The sequence below is a fragment of the Convolutriloba macropyga genome, chromosome 7 (genome assembly GCF_964194025.1).
Source record: "Convolutriloba macropyga chromosome 7, txConMacr16.3, whole genome shotgun sequence".
Classification (NCBI taxonomy): domain Eukaryota; kingdom Metazoa; phylum Xenacoelomorpha; order Acoela; family Convolutidae; genus Convolutriloba; species Convolutriloba macropyga.
The window spans coordinates 57,190,427-57,210,919 of NC_134474.1; the positions used below are offsets into that span (position 1 = coordinate 57,190,427).

The 20,493-nt window shown below is 33.3% G+C and overlaps 1 protein-coding gene across 1 annotated transcript in view; it reads right to left on the reverse strand.

Moving 5' to 3' along the window:
- Nucleotides 1-5,237: 5,237 nt before the first annotated feature.
- The window catches only part of LOC142343080 (uncharacterized), a 39,730-nt gene continuing 24,474 nt past the window's right edge, over nucleotides 5,238-20,493 (reverse strand). Inside the window, exons 5-7 of the mRNA XM_075394767.1 lie at nucleotides 20,222-20,398; nucleotides 12,028-12,128; nucleotides 5,238-5,953 (exon numbers count right to left, since the gene is read on the reverse strand). Coding sequence (XP_075250882.1) covers nucleotides 5,881-5,953; nucleotides 12,028-12,128; nucleotides 20,222-20,398 — 351 coding nt within the window. The 3' untranslated portion in view covers nucleotides 5,238-5,880. The remainder of the gene's footprint in view (nucleotides 5,954-12,027; nucleotides 12,129-20,221; nucleotides 20,399-20,493) is intronic.

Genomic DNA, 20,493 nt, shown 5'->3' on the forward strand with positions numbered 1-20,493 from the left:
AGATTAAGTTGAGAAAAACATCGATTCGGTTAGCTGAAATAATAATGGTATATTTGAAGTGCAAACATCCACGAAGTTGACACAAACACAAAAACGCAGCCTGCAGATGAGAACGATAACCTTGTTGCGAACGGCACTTCTGAAAGTGGCGCTAAGTCACCAGAAAAATAAACCCCTGAAGCAAAAGCAAAAAATCACTCGGCATTGACGTGAATACTTTTTGGGGCTACGGAAAGTGTTGCGAGGAGACAAATGCAAACGTAATTTACAAAATCATTAAAAATCAGGTTAAATAACAAGGCGAATACTACAGAGGAAACGGATAATAGTTGTACAAAGGCATCAAAAACGGCTACTAGGTCTAGGCCGTTTTACGACATCTCTGTTTGAAAATCTAGAAAGTAAAAAACTGAGCATTAAGGAGATTATTATAGCTGTAATCCAATATTATAAAAAAATTCAGCAAAAAAACCAGGAGATTCCAAATCAAATGTAAGTTTGAATGTAGCACCGTCTAAAGATTTATTTTTATGTTTGTATTAAAACAATATTGCTTCACAATCACTATGCAAAAAACTGAACAGACACGAAGTTAACAATATCATTTCAACACAAAATTGCTGGCTTGATCACAGTACAAACTGTGATATGAGAAGCCAAGTATAAAAAACCATAAACGACTGAGGTTCAGAAAACTCCAGAAAACAAGCTGAGTTTCAGCCAAAGATGAAAACCAAGCTTTGTACTAATGAAGCAACATATATGGTGTCCGAACTCAAATGGAGCAATATTAGACAACGATATCGTCTTTGTAACACAAACTTTTAAACTTTTAAAGTCATTCAAATGCTTACACAGGATAACTTGCAATATTTTTTGGGAAAAAGAAAATTTTTCTTTAAAAGGATTTCTAAAGACTGCATTCAAATTCAACAACACGTTTATTAGGAATAAAACAATACAACACTCAAATTAAGTATACGTCGAGGCGCACCTTGATAAAAGATAAGCGCGAAGACAATTGTATCGCTGAGTTTTTAGATTGGGCTTAAATAGAGGCCCCCCGTAGAGGCTAACTTTGTGGAAACGTAGTTATCGACACGAAAGTTTTCATAGAAACGCTTTTGAGGGCAGTTGATACAAATATAGCCGTTATCTTTAATAATCCTCTAGGTGATCTTATGAAAAGTTTTTCTAAAAACCAGAACCACATGTTTTGAAGACAACTTATTCTATTTTTTCAAAAACCATGCTATAACAATTTGTCAAATTTTAAACTAATTTATTGAGGATGAACATCCTGAAAATATTAACAAGAAAAGCGTGCAAGCAGCAAGACAACATTTATCAGTGAAAAAGTTTTGCGCCAAAAGAACTGAGAAAATTATACATTCGAAAAACCATAAGAAAACTTAGTTTTGTTTGAACAGCAGGATATAATTCATGGAGTCTCATTTGTTTCTTTTCTTTTCAGCAAGAGCTCCAAAACCATCGAAGTTCTTCGAGCGCTATCGAAAACTTTAATTTATAACATATCGGTGATCCGCATATTTCGTACACGAATCTCAGAAGACTTCAATATGAGATTCAAAGAATGAAAATTCAAACAACGCTTGAAGTATTCCAAAATCGTAGTCCCTCAAAAATATACTTTGAGAAGACTGAAATCTTTTTTAATGCTCATAATTGTGCCAAAATATTTGAAACAATCACTAAAGTTTCCTTTCTCACAGACAACATTCATGATAAAAAAAGAATTTCCAAATTTTTCCTTTATCAGATCTTTGGAACCTTTTACAAAATTTAGTTTCATACTTATTCAACCGCGGCATGCAAAACAGCTTACCTTTGTCAAATTTGACGGCGGCACAATTTAACGGTATGCGAACGCACTAAAGGAATTCAATAAAAAGGTAAAAAGGTACTAATAATATGATCCCGCGCTATATGCTGTTGGAAGTCTTCTCCGAATGGAGAAGATTCTATGTCGGATACTTTAGTATCTGGCGGCAGATATGGTCTATCTACTACAACGGTTGACTGTAAGTCTTGTTCTCTGGGGATTTCTTTATGCGTAAGCTCCAGTGTATAAAATGAACTTTCGACTTTCAAAAGAATTAAGTTCAAGAATTTATTCTTGGCCAAGAACCGACTATATTTTTTCGGATTTAAATTCGTCTGCACTATACACAAGTGTGAAAGCGCGATCTAACACAAACTACCTGCTAAATGACAGGCGTTAAAATGAACAGCTTACCACTCTCAACTCACGACTCTCCTATTGGAGATAACATATGTACAAGTGAAAATAATTATATAGCATAACAGTTCATAAATAAAGATACTACTACTTGTATGCTTGGTTACAAGGATGAAGTTTTAAGTGGTCCGGATGGAACCGGTATCTCACTCCCCCTCCTCTGAAGAAATCCACCTTATTGGATTTCGTTTAGTGCCCTGATATAATTTTCGTCGAGGTCTGAAATTTTATCAGGTTGAGGTGATGAAGGGGGAGTGTTGTAAATCAGTGAGCTGGCTGGGCTCTTTAGGGTCTCCACTTGGGGGTTTGTTGTTATTGGCTAGTCGTCTTGTTTATCTTCTTCTTTGTTAGAAGAAGTTTTTCCCCTGTGGGTTGGTTGTTGTAATTCTGCAACAACATTGTCTCCTATCGGAGCTTGCTCCGTTTGGATGAGTTCGGTGGTGCTTTCTTCGTTAGGAGAATTTGACGAGTCCAAGAATATCACTTGTGTTTCCGGAATGTTGGTTGTGTTTTGTTGCTCTGGTGTTACATTGGTAGCGTTTTCAGCGTTCATTGTATTTATCTTTTTGACAATTTTGACAATTTTCTTTGTGGACTTGTTAAAGTCTAATTTTTCATTGGTATTAATTGCGTTGTTGTTCTTTGATATAGAGTGCAGCTTCGGCGTCTACGCTTTCGTCTGTTTGTTCGCTCTCTGTTTGTTCTTGATTGATGCTCCTTACTTTTTTGTTTGTTGTGGTTTGTAGCTTTGTGCCGTGCTTGGTTGTGGCATACGTGGTGGCCGGCGTTCTGGCATCTTTGCTGTACACAATGATGTGCAGTGTCCAGCTTTTCTGCATATTCTGCATGTTGCTGTTTTTGCGGGGCATGTTTGTAGATGAGCTAATGAGAATGTTCCTCCGCATTTCTAACATGGATTGGGTTTTTGTTGGGTGTTTTGGGGATATTTTCTTTGTTTGTTTGAACGAACATATGAAACTGTACTCCAATTTGTGTTATTTGATATGAGGATCATCTGTTGGTTCGCTAGTCCTCTCTCTCTCTCTCTCTGTTGACCGCCTAATTTAATGCCTGTTGGGGTGTACGCGTCTCCGATAGGAGTTCCATTTGTATGTCTGAACTTCTCATATTCGAAATTAATATGTCTTTTATTAGATCTTCTTCGAGCTGCTCGAATTTGCAGTGTTCCACTTGTTCCCGAAGGCGACTATAGAAAGTTTCAAGTGATTCGTTGTGTTGTTGCATTGTCTTGAAGCATTGAAATCGATCGAACATTCTGTTTCGTGGTCGGGTGAATGTCAGTGTTAATTCATGTACTAGTTCGTTGGTGGTACACCATTCTATTCTTGCGTGCGGGTTTCTTTGATAGAATGTCCTATTACCTTCCAATCCTATGGATAGGTAGATGAGGCTTTTGACCTTTAGGTCTGCCTCGTCCCACGGGAATCTATCAATCATGGGTCCATTTTGTTCCAGTTGTTTACATTCATTTTCCCAATCCACTTTTCTGCGTTCATTTCTCCGGTCTCTTTGTTTTTTCTTCATCTGCTGTTTCCCCGTCAAACGGTTCTTCGTAAGTTGGGAGTGTTGGGTAGGGTAATTCTGTTCTTGATGGCTTGAGTTTCAAGAGTTTGTCAACCTGTAGGTTATCTCTTACCATTATTGCCATCTTTAATGTGCCAAACCATGTGCTCCATTCTGTTGGTGGGTTTGTCCCTGTCTCCCAAAATGCTGGTACTCCGAGAGGAGTTTTTAGCGCTGACTTCGCCATGTGATCCCCCGCTATATGCTGTTGGAAGTCTGCTCCGAATTTTAGTATCTGGTGGTAGATATGGTCTATCTACTACAACGGTTGACTGTACCCTGGGATTTCTGTACCCTGGGGAATCTTGTTCCCTGGGGATTTCTGTATGCGTAAGCTCCAGTGTATAAAATGAACTTATGACTTTCAAAAGAATTAAGTTCAAGAATATATTCTTGGCCACGAACCGACTGTATCTTTTCGGATTTAAATTCCTCTGCACTATACACAAGTGTGAAAGCGCGATCTAACACAAACTACCTGCGAAATGACAGGCCTTAAAATGAACAGCTTACCACTCTCACATCACGACTCTCCTATTGGAGATAACATATGTACAAGTGAAAATGATTTTATAGCATAACAGTTTATAAATAAAGATACTACTACTTGTAGGCTTGGTTACAAGGATAAAGTTTTAAGTGGTCCGGATGGAGCCGGTATCTCAAATAATATAAAAAGTTATAGCAAGACAACACGTGCATTTAGAGAACAATTATCAGCAAAAAACTTTTTGGTCCAAACATATATGAAAACTTTCCATTGGAAATACTTGACAAAATCTTAGTTTCATGTGTTGATTAGGATACAATAACTGGGGTGTAATTACATATCCAGATGTAATGTTAATGTCAATCTAATTATGTGTCTTCCAAGCGTTATAATAAACTTCAGTTTTGAACTATTTGGAGAAAAGAACCTTTTCGACAAGGGTAGTAAAAGAGTTCAACATGAGATTCAACGATTGAAAAATAAAAATTGGAACAATCGTATCACCCAATCATACACGAAAAAGTTTCAGCTGTCGAGTAATAGTTATTATGATCGACAAACGCTAATTGAATAAACACCAAAAGACTGATTTATGTTACCCTAAGGGAATTTTTTTTCTACCGAACAAAAATACTTAAAACAAAATTAGTGTTTGTTAACACAGTCTGTACACAAAAAAAGAAAACAATAACTAGACTATGGAAAATCCCAATAATCACCCTATTACACTTATTAAAGGTATAATCCGGTACACTCTGTATTATCTAGTATTAAGTTGTGATACGCGTAAGTTTAATATGCGGGACTGCAGTGAATTTGCCTACTCTATACTCAAAAAGTACTAAGAACTGGATAACTGTTTTATGCTTAGTACAGTTGTAAACTCAGTACAAGAGGTTGAGCCAAAGGACACGTGCATAAATTATACTAACCACGAGGAACAGTCAATATTCAATAGTAGTATGGCTATTGTACATACTGTTTGTAAAGACTGTTTCTATGTAATGTCCAACTAAGATTTTGAGAAAACGCTTCCAACCAATTTCTTTTTTACGCCGAAAATTTGCTCATTGCTTGCATAATTCTGGACAAAAAATACAGACATGGGTTTAGGCATTGCTTAGCTCTGGACTTGGATGAAAAGACCATGCTCTACCCAAAATGTGTATGAAAAGACAACTCAATTTGTTCTTGAAAATGTGCTTTAACGTTGAGCTGGACCGTGTATTGTTAGTCTGCATTGCCTACCCTCCACAAGAATTATAATTTGAGTTCTAAACCTGTGGAGAAATTATTAGATATTATGGCATCATAAAAAAATTCGAGCATCACATCAATATAGAAAATTTATCAAGCATTTAAGCATATTACTCGAAATTATTCACAACAGCGATTCATGCGAAAGCAACTAACACAATGAATGGATTTACCTCAGCTGTAATAATTCTTACGTTTGTGTTATTTTACTAAGTCCAATTGTTTTTGTAGACAGCATGCGTTTTGTTCAGTGCTCTTCGCGAGTATGGAGTTTTGACTCCCGAAGTAATTAGGTAACGTATGGGCTTGGGGTATCAGTCAAGGGCATTTCGAAAGAGGGAGGCTGGACGAAACTTCCATCCCTGAAAAAAATAAAGTCCAATCAGTTTTGCTAAAAAATTATTAATAATTTGAATTAATAGAGTCGTAGTTATTTTTAAATTTAGTTTTAATGGTGAGTTGCTCTTGGACAACCAATATTTAATTCAAATCTCCCAGCGAATGTTTTTTCTCAGATCAATATTAGCCAGAACGAGTTATCACGCCGACTAAAGAAAATTGTCCCTGATATTTGATTCTTTAATCCACAAAATCAACAAAAACTCAATTCTGTGCTAAAAATTATATTTTAGGAAAATGAACTTGCTGTGAATTGCTGTTGCTTGCCACTTCGTTTGCTGTTTGCCAGCGCTACTTTAGTACAACATGTGTCAATCTTGAGGACATATGTGCAAAAACAAACAGCTGCTAAAAAAATTGGACAGCAACAAAGAGGCCCGGCAATGTCCGTTCGCACATAATGTTCCGACCCTGCTTATCCACAAGTTTGGCTCAATTGTCTACTAAACTAAACTTGTAAAAAAATTTGATCAAAAATAATTGGTGTATGAATGAAAAAATTGCATCCAACTCCAATCACTTAGTAAAGTACATAATGCCAGATTAGTGGGCCGATGAGACTTGCCATTACAAAGAGTACGAGACAAAAAATAAATACAAACAAAAAATCAAATAACAACAAACAATTACATCCGAAACTCAATGTTATTTCTGAAAAAAAAACTGAATAATAAGAAAGTGGAAATAGTGCCAAGTGAAACCTAAACTTAAAAAACTCGTTTCTCATCCACTAAAAAAATGGGACCAGTCCTTGAATAGACGTTGTAACAAATAGACAAAAAAGAACAAAAGCCATTAGATATCAATTGAAATCTTCAAAAAAGATGCTGTTCACTCATACCGTAATATGAACACTTTGAAGCCTGTCATTTTCCAGAAAATGGCGCAAGTCTACAGAAAATGAACGACACATTCAGTCATAAAGAAATGTCCATTAATTATTTTAAGAAAACGTCGCCGGAACCGTTAAAACCATATTCTAATCCGTTAAAATTGAAATACAATCATCTGCTCCTTCATTGAAAACCAATGATGGAGGTGTCACCTTTGAATAATGAGACCTGGTAACAAGTATTAAAAAAGAACAAAAGCAAAAAGTTGAAAAATACATTTTTTTGAAATAATTAATTTCAAAGACACAAAAACATCAGCTAGCAACTAAAACACATAAGTGGGTTTCTTTATTTCTGAAACAAAAGCTATTAATATCTTTCGATATTCAGAACACGGCATACGTCTACAAATAAACGATGAATAGACAAAAATTAAAAGTGTAATAATAATTTGGCGAACAACAGGGATGGAAGCCGTTGAAACAATGAGCAATGCACTGAAAAAATGAGATATGTTAAATTGTGTTTAAATTTTCTTCAACACCAAATTTTTGATATGCGACCTAGAGTTAATGAGAATAGGTATCAAGCAGACTAAAAAGAGCTATAAAATGCGAATTAAAAAATATATTTTTTTCAAAAACAATTCATACCAAAGTCATGGAAAACTCTAGCAACCAACTGAAATAAAAAAAAGTGTGTTTGCTTTTCTATAAAACGCTGCAAAGATCTACAATTATCCGGAGTTTATCAATCGACTACAAAAAAACGACAAATGAAGAAAAATATGAAAAACTAAATTAACTTTTGCAAAAAAAATGGAACGAGGCCGTTAAAACGATAAGTAATGCGCTGAAATATTCGATATATTCAATTTTGTTTTTCCTTAACAGTTACATTTTCTTATGCAAAGTAAACTTTTTCAATGTACTGAAATCAGCATATGGTTTTCTTAGATTGTCCATTAAAGTCAATTAGACCTCAAACTGTCGCTAATATGTCAAAACGACTTCAGAAGAATAACAAACAACGACAACTAAAAAAATCTATTAAATTCTGCTAGAAGACCACTAGAAATTTAGTCGATACAAGGAAATATATGATGTGTTCTATTGTGCCCCTTTTTTCAAAGCCAAATACTGTGATATTTGATCTGTCAATAACACGGCAAGAGAAGATAATGATCCCAAAGGATGGGAATAATCCAAAAATCGTTAAATTTTTGAGAAAACATTAGCATTAAACGTAAAAACCATTGCTGAAAACAAAAAATCGACTGAAGCATCAGATGTTAATTCATTAGGAACACGTTGCCAATTGTCTTTTCTCATCTGAATCTGTAAGTTGGCTAAAAGAGAAAAAGGCTAAAAAGCAAAAATTTCAAAAGCGATTAAAAAAATATCAACTGAACACAAAACAAATTTTGCTGTAGTTTAAGAACGAAAACATAGACCGAAACTAGACTTGATATTGCTGTTCATTTATTTGAACCTCAGTATATTAAAAATAAATGACGCATTTTGCAAAAAATTTTGTGTTATATTAGCAAAAAAATATACAAATCGTAATTCAAAAGTACTTGTAAAGGATCCACAAGTAAAACGAGCTATATTTGGAGTTAACGAAGATTGTTTCAGCAGGTTTTTTGAGTGTTTATTCAATTAATGCAAACAAAGCAGACTAAGGAAGTTTATTGCGGGCCCATTTTTGATGAAAAATGGCTGAATATTAAAAGAGTTTCTTACAAAAAAACCAGATCCTGATGAATTACGGAACCGACTCGAAGAAGGAATGTGACCATCCTGGCTGACCTTAGGCACATTCTACAAAGTTATACAAAGCGTTTTGAAACAACATAATGAAAAACATCATGAAAACACTAACTGACAAAAACTGATATAACAACTGATAAAATTTAACATTAGTTGTGGCTCGAAAAATAATGGTAAAGGACCAATAATACAAGAAGTTGGCAACCAAATATGAGTAATCGACCGACTGCTTCAAGAAATGGGTTCGTAAAAAGAAAACAGAGGAAAAAGAAATGAGGTGACGGACAAAAAACGAAAAATATTTTTCTCTAAAAAATTCTCTACAAATGCTAAATGCAATTTCCAAACTATTAATTTGAGAAAAAAACAATTGCAATCTTCATCAGTCAGCTTGCCAGTATATAACAGAGATATACTAAATTAACAAAATAAGAAAAGAAGATTCTTATCTTTGAACATTCTTCCCAACCATTATTCCGCGAAAACTTTTATAAGTTCTTCTGCTAGATCAGTCACTCATCCATATAAAAGGAAAAAAAGAAACGACTATTGGAAACTGCCAAAAACAAAACAACTGAAAGAAATTTTTGTAAGTTATTATTTTGACAAGTGCCGTGTCTAGCCATGAAGGGTCATCTTGTAGTAGCAACAAATAACGGATAAGAATTGACCGAGATAAAATACAGCGAGAAGCGTAAGAACAGCGAGAAGCGTATTTCTCGAATATTTTTTAACAAAAACAATTGAAATTGATTAACAAATGAAACAAAAGATAACCAAAATTGCTTAAATTATATTTCAACCACACAACTTTGCAACCGCTGTGAAAATGAAGAACACATTTAGCTAGAAAATCTTTATGAAGGTAAAATGTTAAAAATAGATGAAAATGAATCTAAAACTGTAATATTTGCTCAGATGGTCAAAAATGCCTCCAATAACTAATAACTAAACTAATTTTAAACTAACAGTTTGGATAAGTTTGAAAAACACATTTGACTGAAAACATTGCAGTTAAAACTAAAAAAACTGTTTGAAAAAAGCCGCACGTGATAAAAATTTATCGCTGGCTTATCGAAATATATTTACTCATATTTTTCTCGCCCGCCTTCAAAATGGATACAAAACGAACAAAAAAATCAATCTCTTTCTTTTCTCTGCTCTTCGATTCGTTCAGTTGTTTGACCTAAACATTTAGTTTGCACATGCGGCATTGACTTTTACATCCTTTTCAAATGCACTCCAAAAGTTAGCAATAAAAAATATCACTTTTTTATTGAGCAAAAATTTGTCAAAAATGTTACACAGTCATCCTTCAGTCTAACTTAAAAATTAGAAACGGATTACAGAGATTCGAGAAATTAAAATGCTTAGCAGAACAGTTGTCAAAATTTTAAAATAGTTTAAAAACATTATAATTTTAATTAAGAAACAAGTTTTCATTGAAAAAAAAATTTAAAAATCAAAAAATAAACCAAAGTTCTATTAAAAAATTAAACCACAAAAGGTCTTTTCCTACTAATTAAAACCAAAAACAAACAAAAAACAAAGAAAAATTGGACAAAATTGCAAAAAAAGAGTAGATGGTGTACAATTTTATAAAACAAATAACACCTCACCTCCAAAACAGTTGTTCAATGCACGAGTTGCCAAACGAACATTGCCATATACACTGATTTTTCAATCAAAAAGATTGATCAAAGTCCAAAAATGAAAAAAAAAAAACGAAAGTGAAAAATATCCAAAAATTTTACATATAATCGGCACTCTGTCAAAAAACACTTTTCAAAGTCAAAAATTTATTCACTGATCGCGCATGATCAACAAATTGCCTTGCTTAGAAAAATTAATTCACCCGGCAAGTTTACTGTGTTTCTCTTTTACGTCAAAACATCGTCTGAAGGAATAGTACGGATAAAAAACCTTAAGAAAACCAATAATCCTCTCGAGTCGTACAAACCCGTTTGAGTATATCGTTTCTCCCCCACCGAAGTGGGTCGGAACAACTATGATGTAGAATACAAAAGCTTGTGAGGGTAATGATGTAACGAATTTTAATCCAGTTTTCCGAGGCAAAGAGATGATTGTTTCAAACTTCATTGAGATCTCGATAAACCCTGGCAGAGAGAAATTTTCCGAGGTCCTTGCCATAGCCGTCTCAAAAAAAATTTCGAATACGCAGATTTAGTTTGGATCTCGGTGATGTACAATTGGAAACAGTGTTTTTTTCTACTATCTGAATTTACAATATCGAAATTTGATTTGCAAATGACGTTTAAAATTTTCAAGTACTTTTATTAGGGGGAATGCGATTGGCGGAAAGAAAATATTTTCTAAGGTTGACTTGCAAATAGCATTTGAGATTTTCATTATTTTTTTTTTGGTCGTATGTATGAAAATGGCGGAATAAAAGAACGGAGTAGAAGACATAAAGCCATTCTCCAATAGCTTTCTCTAAATTATTGAAAACAAGATATCAACTGAGAAAAGAAAACGAAAAAACAAAAAAAAAATCAATTTCGATACTCAATTTTGTTTTTTTTTCTTCCTTTTTCTCTTATTGTTTTGGCTTTAAAAACTTTGAAAAAGCGTATGTCTTAGCAATTTTATTTCTCCTGTTGCACGTTTTCCGCCATTTTCATTCCTTCTACCAAAAAGTGAACGAGAAAACCTCAAAAGCTAGTGTCAAATGAAGAAAAAGCAATTTCCAACAGCATGGTTCCGCCATTTCTGCTCCCCTTACCAAAAAATGCTGATAAAAAATACCAACTGAAAATCTTGATAATTGGTTATGCAAACCAAAATTAGAAAAAGTATTTTACAATAGAAGTGTTCAGAAATTACTTGAAAATGGTTAATGATGAATGCAAATCATCGTGTGAAGAAGTATTTCTCAACAGTAGTATTCCGCCATTTTGATTACTTGCTCCAAAACTGCTTGAAAATCTCAAAAGCTGTTCGGAAATCAAGTTTTTAATTTTTTCCATTAGTAAAATTCCGTCTCTTCCTTTCTTTAGAAATTTCTTGAAAATCTCAGAAGCTGGTTGCAAAATCAACTTTAAGAAAAATATTTGCTGACAGTAAGCATAAAACATTGCTTCTGATTGCACTTTTGTGAGGTTGAAAGTAATTCTGATCAGAATTTTATGCGACCATGTTTATAAATCTAATCAGTTATACTTCCCTAAAATTCTTGCGTCTGGTTAACACGAAACTTTTTGCACATCATCATTGACAAGACTCAATGCGTACAAGCGTCTAAAGAATCCAGCCCCTGCAATTATGAGGGCACTTACCCCAACAGCGCTTGAAAATGGTCAGATCAGAGTATGGCAATGGCCTCAGCCTGCGTTCTCTCGGCGTGATTTATAAAGACAACAATGCAGTCTAAAAAAGAGAGGGAGAGGAGAGTGGGTAAAGAAGGCAATTGACCTGTCGTAGAATGCAGGCGGGATGTATGTCTGGGTCTTCTTGGTTCTCACCCAGCTCTCCAGCGCCCCGATGACCTGTGGAACTTCATTCTTGTACATCACCTAAAAACAACAAATTTAACTAACAATTGAACTCATGTACCATATATGATTACGCGTAATTAATGATATTCCATATTGACAACAGTTCATAGATCGGAAAGATAACCCAAAAATGTAAGAAATTATTTAAAACTGGTTTATTCCAAAACATTTCTGGCTTGTGTCACAACTCTTATTTAAAACCACAGTCATCTTGCCATTATAGTTTTTCCAAACTGTTCACCGGCACATGCGACTTCTGTCACGTTTACACAAAAATCAATGAGCGTTTTTCAATCTCCAGCATTTTGGAGGCGATTCGATATCAATATGGCATCTCATTTGAGTGGTTTCAGAAAAAATCCCACGGAAAAATCCCCCACTTAATTTTAGATAGGAAATAAACCCCCACGGAAAAAACCCACTTGAATTTTAACGAGCTGCTTATTTAGCGAGTTTGGCCATGACTCGCAGGCCATAGCCATGCTTCAGCGACCCGTGGGACTTGATATGAAACTATCACAACCGGACAAATTATATGACGAAATTTAAATTTAAAATGGGGTTTATTTCCGTGCGGGTTTATTTCCGTGGGCGTTTATTTCCTTGAGGATATATTTTCTATCTGAAAGTAGGTGATTTTTTTCCGTGGAGGTTTTTTTCCCTAGACCTGAATTTGCTATATTTCAAGGTCGTTGAACATTTTTAAAATAAAGGAGTATCTCAGAAAATCTCGCAAGATGCGTTGTTGTTTTTCAAGACAAAAAAGTTTCTCAAGACAGATAGGTAGTCTTAACAGGTCTCTCCAGATAGTTGGTTATTGTGCAAGATTAGATAACTTTACCATTTGAAGAATTGATTTTGAAATATTGCACTCAAAATTTAGATCCCGTGATTTCTTCTTATGCCATACGCCACTTGGCTCTTTTAGCGCATTATATTGGTTATTTTTAGCGCATCATCTTTCATTTCACGCAGGAAGTTTATAAACGTGTTTTATTCTACCTGCAGATCCGAAAGTTCTTTGAACAAATTGCTTCGAAATTATATATATATATATATATATATATATATATATATATATATATTTATATATATATATATATGTATAGATAAAATTAACAAAATTAGGACACAAGCTTAGTATCTATATTTCTCAGAAGTAGTTCCACCGTTTTTGCGGAATTGACATAGTATCAAGTTGGAAATTTCGTCACAGATCTAGTAATACTTTATCGCTCAAATTAAATTTCCGTTTCTCCCGCTTAATGCATCTCTAATCCTCAATCGTACCAAAATTACTGCGCGGTTTTGGGCATGTGTAAAGCGTTTGAAGTTTATTAATTGAGCATGTCAAAGTGGTCTAAACCTTTATTATCTGAACTTGTAAAAATTGTTTGAAACTTCATTTATTGAGCATGTAAAAGTGGTTTTAAAGCTCTTTTCATTTTAGTTTGTGGAAGTTGACTATTTTTAATTATTATACAAGGAAGAAGTGACCTTATCAGTTGTCACATATGAACTCATATAGAATTCAGAACCCGTACTTTAAATTTTATTTCAAATCAAAATTTTCAAATATTTAAAATTTTAGAGTGATTATTGTGGATTGACAGTTGCGTTGATTCCAACTACTTGGTTATCCATCCTAAGTATTTGGTTATACATCTCAAAAAGTTAAAATTAACGATTCTAAATTGAACGCATGCGAAGAGCTGTGAACTCTTTTGCCTTGTCCAAAAAACCCTCAAAAGAAGCTTTTTACTAGAAAAGTCTTAAGCCACCTGTCAGGGCACACCAGTCCAAAAATACATCATTTTCAAAAAAGTCCGAAATTGTCCATAAAATAATTTTTATAAACAGAGGCATGGTAAAATGTTTTTGAGGTATTCAGATGAGTATCAACTTGTCAATAATTACTAAAAATGAATGAAGGGTTATTTCAGTGAGAAAATCAAAGAACATCTGTCAAAAAACAGCCTTGAGACTCAACTGAAAAAACTTTTTTTAGTGAAATTAATTGGAAATCACTCATTAATAAAATTAGCAATAAAAAATTATCATTTCAAATGTGAGTTCTTAGTGAAAAGTTTCTGCATTTGGTCTTAATCATTATGGACGAATAAGAGGAATTAAAGGAAATGAGAAGTTGCAACGAAAAAATCTTCGCTCAATAGATAGAAAACTAATCATATCAGCAAAAAGTCTGTCTGTAATATGAAATTAAGTGCTATCAATTATTAAAGCTTTAAACAACTTTTCATGCTCAAAAGCGCATTAAAGTAGGCACATTTGCGAATTGTAGATACACTCAGTGTGTACTAGAGCTGCATTCAAGGCGGTTTAGAGTAACGCTCAGTGCTATAAAATGATACCCAAATCGGACAAGGAAGTATAAAATAGCGCGCAAAAAATGGAATTAGGATAAAAAGCATGTATCTCAATTCTGCGGTTAAAATGTAGACGCGCATTCATCTTCGCCATTTTGTATAAAGTGTCTGTTTTTTTGCAACAATTGTAATTTTTCAAAACATTGTCAAAGGAAAGACGAACAAGAGATACACAGATTGGGCAGATTTGCTCAAGACAATTTTGGTATATTTTTGTGTCGATATGTTTATCACTTAAGTTTATGTTCTTATCCTCTAAAACTTTTATAGTTAACTTGCAATTTGAGATTGCAATTTGAAATCTTGTGAAACTCCAAAAAATCTAATTAAAAAATTGTTTTCAACCGAAATCACGACGACTTTTTAACGAGTTCGCATATACCCATTGTAAACCTTTCATCCCAAAATCAGGCACTGAAATTAACTCAATTTTGTGAAAATTTTGAAAAATTCCAAAAAAAACAATCTTACAATATTGTTTTACACGGTTCTCAAAAAAACTTCCAGGATTGGTTTTCAGTTTTGGTCAGAAGAACAGTTATATGGAAAATGATAACTAGTATTCCACCTTTAGCTTGATGATAGCCAACTTAGAGACACCAAGGGTGCCGAATAATTTGCGTTCAAACATAAAGTAGTTCTGGCCCGCTAAATCGCGTTTCTGATTTAATTGTCTACCAAGTGAGGAAAAGTTTTTCAAAAGTTCATGCATTGTTCAAAAAATTGCCCTTCAAATTAAGAAAACTATTTTCTCAATTCATTATACCGATAAATCACAATTCATTAAAGCGACAATGATACATTCCATTAAAAAGAGTATGAAACAAGAGAAACAACACAAATTCAGCAAAAACAGCAATCATCATTTGCTACCAAAAGTCAATGTCTATCTACTTAAAAAAACTTAGTGTAAAAGTCAAAATAGCGTCAGATAAAAACCGTAGAATATCAAATGGATTGCATTTTTACATAAAAGATACAGTTCTATTTGTAATGAAAAAATTGACAAGTAGAAAAGCACAAAAGTATTTGAAATCTTTCTGCGCTGTTTCTAACAAAAACGAAACAACAAAAAGCAAAACTATCTTTTCAAAAAACTACTGCGACCAATTACAATCCCAAAAGGTCCACATTTAAAGGTCCACAGCAAAACAAAAATTGCCTTTTCTCTTGCTGCCTTTCAATGTATCCTAAGTAATATATCAATATATCAAAGACAATATATCAAAAATAATTGATGAACTTTGGATGCCTAACGAGTCGAAGTAGCAAAAAATCATTGTTTATCATTTAAAAGCATTAAATGATTTCTTTAAAAGCCCCATAGATACCGAGTTAGAATTTGAATAATTAGACTCAGCCATATGACTACTAAAACAACACCGAATGAGGGGAAAATACAAGAGTTCTATATAAAACTACAAAAACAGTTTGTCGGAGATATAAAAATCTTGAGCTTTACTCAAAAAATACAGGATTTTTTCCATGGCTCTCGTTTCAACGTAAGTGGGACTGCTTTTGTTTGGACTGCTCTAAAGCATGACAGACTTGCCTATAATTGGGTTATGAAATTGCTAATATTTTAAAAAGGACAGACCCAATATTTAAACCGAATACTTCCTCTTCGCAATATTCAACGATGAGACCAAATAAGCCTTGCTTTCGGTGCGCAACCGATTAAAAAAACGCATTTTAGTATATCAAAAATTTAAGTAAAAATTTTAGTATATCAAAAATACAAGAAAAAATTTAAATATAAATTTATTTAAATTAGCGAAAGTGAGCAAAAATGTCAGTTCCAGAACAATTTCTTAAGAACAAGAAGTAAGAATTTCTCCCTATCTGAATGCACAAAGATCGTGTAGGCAGCTTTTCATGTCTTCACTTACACTCGTAATGCAGAAATTGGGCCAAATTTTTATATGAAAAATAAGAAAAAATGCTGAATTTCCGAACATTTAGCCAAATTTTAAGCCACAACATTTTGTTAAGATAATTCAACAACCGTTTTATATCTTTGAACGTGAAAGCAATGCGAATATTGTCAACCATTTTGTCACTTTTTAAAAGCAAAAATTCATAAATTGACCAAAGTTACGAAAAATGTGAACAAAACAACGGAAGTTAAGCTAACGTTCACAATGATTAAAACATCCACAACTCCTCAGAAAAAGTGAAATTAAAAAATCCTTTTAATATGAACTTCCACGCATGACAAGTTTTCTAATGATACCATTCACAACTCTGTGAGATGGATATGTCGATCGGCAAAAATTGTTCCAACAAAAAAAACAGTTGAGCATAAAGTTCCTCTCCCACTAATGTGGGTCGGAACCAAAATCAGTGCAATCAATTTTTAGTGAGAAAAAAATCACGAACGGGATAAAATCTTGTGTGAGATTGTTTACAATTGATAAAGTTATCTTAACAAATATGCAAATTAAACAACATCGAAAAAATTGTCCACAATCAGAAAAGAGAGCAAAATGAAGGAATGATGAAAATCAGTTGTTACCTTTCGAGGAAAATGGTGTAATTTGTTGAGGAAGCTTTGATTTATTATTCTGCAATTTTAGCTTAAATTTATCGGCTACAAGTTTTACTTGCAAAACTATTAACCTTATGGTCAATGAAATGGAAATGAACCAATTGTTTTTTGTCCAAGCGCGTGCAATCAGCTTCCTCTCAGTCACAAAAACAATTTATTTTGACTCACAGTTTTATTGAAAGCAGATGAAAAAAGGGCGGCTTGTTTATCGAATGAAGTTTCCTCCCCAAAAATTGTTAGAGAAAAACTGTTAACTGAAGCTGCTTTGAGATTTACTTTCAGTTTTTAAACAATGTCCGTTCAGAAAAGACAATACAGTGTTCGGCGAATAACAACAGAGATTTCGAAAAAATGGTAAAAATCAATTATTGTGCTTATATATTTGAACAGTTTTGATCGTCCGGACCTCAGTACAAGAATCCTGATATGCGAATCAAACTAAAACTGCAACAAACTATCTTTTTTGCAGACATATCAAACTTTTTGAAAGTTCTGACCAGCAAAACAAAAAAAACAGTAGTGGCAGAGAAGACATTTTTTAAACGATTTTGCGAAAATTCTTCAGTTTCCGATTAAAAATAGAGCAGAATTTTTCTTAGCGGCCGTTAAACTTAGCTGAAAATGAGGTTACCGAAAGCTCTCACAAAAATGTGAAAAGTAGATATAGTTTTCATTACAACTCAATTTTAACATGGTAGTCTTCAGGAACATCGCAATATTTTGGTCAAATTATTTCAAATTATTCAACAGAAAAATTTTATCGGGTGTAGCCGTTTCCTCCGTATTGAAGTAAAATCGAGCAAAGCCAAAATGAGACATCATTTTTTTCCTCAAATTTTTGAACTGAAACTATGAAGTTGAATTAGTCAATCTTAAAAGATGAGCAAATGAATTTTAATTTGTGATTATTGAGTGTTTCACAGAGCTTATCAGTTGTTCAGGTTTTGAGCACAATTTATGATTGCTAAAATTGAAAAGAGTTAATCCATATTCATTGCGTCAAAAGTAATTTATTTCCTTGATAAAAATGCTAAGGAAAACCAAATGAAAATAAATTAATTGGACAAACATCATCAGGTAAGTTTCCTCAATATTCAATGTTTTTATTGGTTTAATTTGAACTTGAGATTTGAGTTTAATTGACTCACAAATTTATTGAAAGCAGATGGGGAAAAGGCGGGTTCTTTATCAAATGAAGTGCTTTCCCCAAAAAATGTTAGAGAAAAACTAAGTTTTTACCTTCAGTTTTTGCCTTTAGTTTTACTTTCAGTTTTTAAACAATGTCCGGTCAGAAATAATCACATACTGTGTTCGGCGAAAGGCAACAGAAATTTCAAATATAAAATTGATAATAATCAATTATTGTATTTATAATTTGAACAATTTTGATCGTCCAAATCTCAGTACAAGGATCTTGATATTCGAATTAAAGTAAAACAGCAACAAACTATCATTTTGCAAACATATCAAACTCTTTGAAAGTTCTAACCAGCAAAGCAAAAAACAAACGATCAGTAGCAGATAAGACAATTCTTTCAACCGATTTTTGAAAACTCTTCAATTTCCGGATAAAAAGCAGAGCAGAATTTTTCCTAGCGGTCGTTTAAGCTTGAAATGATGTCATCTAAAGCCGTCACAAACAATAAAATCAAGTCGGAAAATTTTCTGAAGCGACCACTTGTTCTGCAAAAGGTGTCAGAACTCAATTTATTTTTTTTCTGAAGGAAAAATGAAAATCATTAGATTGTCCAAATTCAACCAAAAATGGCTGAAGAAACAGAAACTTAATTTTTACCTGGTGTTGTAGCATTACCGACAAAAAAACATGATCACAATCAAAATTTTGATCAAATTTTTTTTTCTGCAATTTTTATCACATTGTTGCAGCTTCAATTTACATCTGTTACAATCAACTTTTTATTTTATGTTCATATCTCTTTCTGTTTTTAGATTTCGTTGTGCAAAATTTTGAGTGACTGATAAAAGTGACATCGCATGATGGCTTTGTTTTTTGTAAAATTCAATTTTATTAAGGCACTGTTCAGGGAAATCGGGAAAATTTCGATTAAACTGTTTCGATATACAAAAAAATTCTTTTATCAGGTATAGCCGATTTCTCCGTATAAAGCTAATATCGAGGAAAGCCAATGAGATCGTTTCTTCTCTCAATATTTTGAATTAAAACAATGATATTAATTTAGTCAGTGTTATTAAATTAGTCAATGAAATTGAAATTTTGATGAGTGAGTGTTTCACAGATGTAATCAGGTTTTCGAGTTTGAAACTGTAAATGTATTTGCTGAAATTGACAAAAATTTGCTTCTATTTTTGGCATCAAATTTAATGTACTTCCTAGATGAAAACTTCTAAGCAAATGATTGGATATCGTCCTATAGGCCAAAGAAATTAGATTATTTGGACAAAAACAGCATCAGGTAAATTTCTTCAAAATTCAATGGTTTTCATTGGTTTATTTTGATTCGAGAGTCGTTTATTTTCCCAAAGAAACTTATAACATGCGAGAATTTTCCTAATATTCTAAATTTCACTTTTTTTGTGTTTCATCTTGCACTTACAGTTATAATTGGACAGAAATATAATAACAATCAAATAATAGTTAGAAAAAGACTTTTGTCTCTAATGAAGATAAATCTCACAACCTTTTCCTTGATAACCCATTAATGCACAAAATCAACTCTGACATTAAACTGTCGTTTAGTTCTAAAGTTCAAATTTTGTTTTGAATGTAGCAGAAAAATATCATAGAGTAAAACTTCAAAAAAAATTATCTTTTCGAGATTGTTGCTGATTTGAACAAAAATTATTTACGTATCAAAAAACCAGCAAAAAAGCATCAATTTTCTTCTCCAGTTGGATTAAAACAGTTGGATTATAAAAAAAATCAAAAATTCAGTGGGAGGAAGAATGTAGGTATTATATGCTAATTGAATGGAAACTTAATGTAAGGTAGCAAAAAACGACGGCAGAATTGGATCTGTTCTGTTTCTTGCCTTTTAGTAACCCTCCTCTCAGCTTAGTCTCCATATAACATTTACGCCCCCGGAACACGTCATACTTTTCTCATAATATCGTTCTGTATAACAACTCAAAATTTGTAAAAAGGGCCAAAAACAGGGGGAGGGGGAGGACAGAGTATATGAATGTCGTCTATTTACCAGCAGTCGTTCAATCTGCATAGCAGTTGCGTTTTGAGTGATGTCTCCGTAGGTCTTCCTCCTCTTCAACAGATTCCGTAGTTTTATGTGATCCACCAAATCCTGCGAATCCGCTTCATCTGTCGCCTCGTCGTCTGCAATCAGCCATTCTGGCTTCTTGATTTCTTGAGGCCCATCCTATAATTATATATCTTCAGAAAGTTCTAATCAGTTTTCACTATTTGAAACATTGTCCACTCATTTTGATTGACTGAAAAAAAGAAATAGAAGTA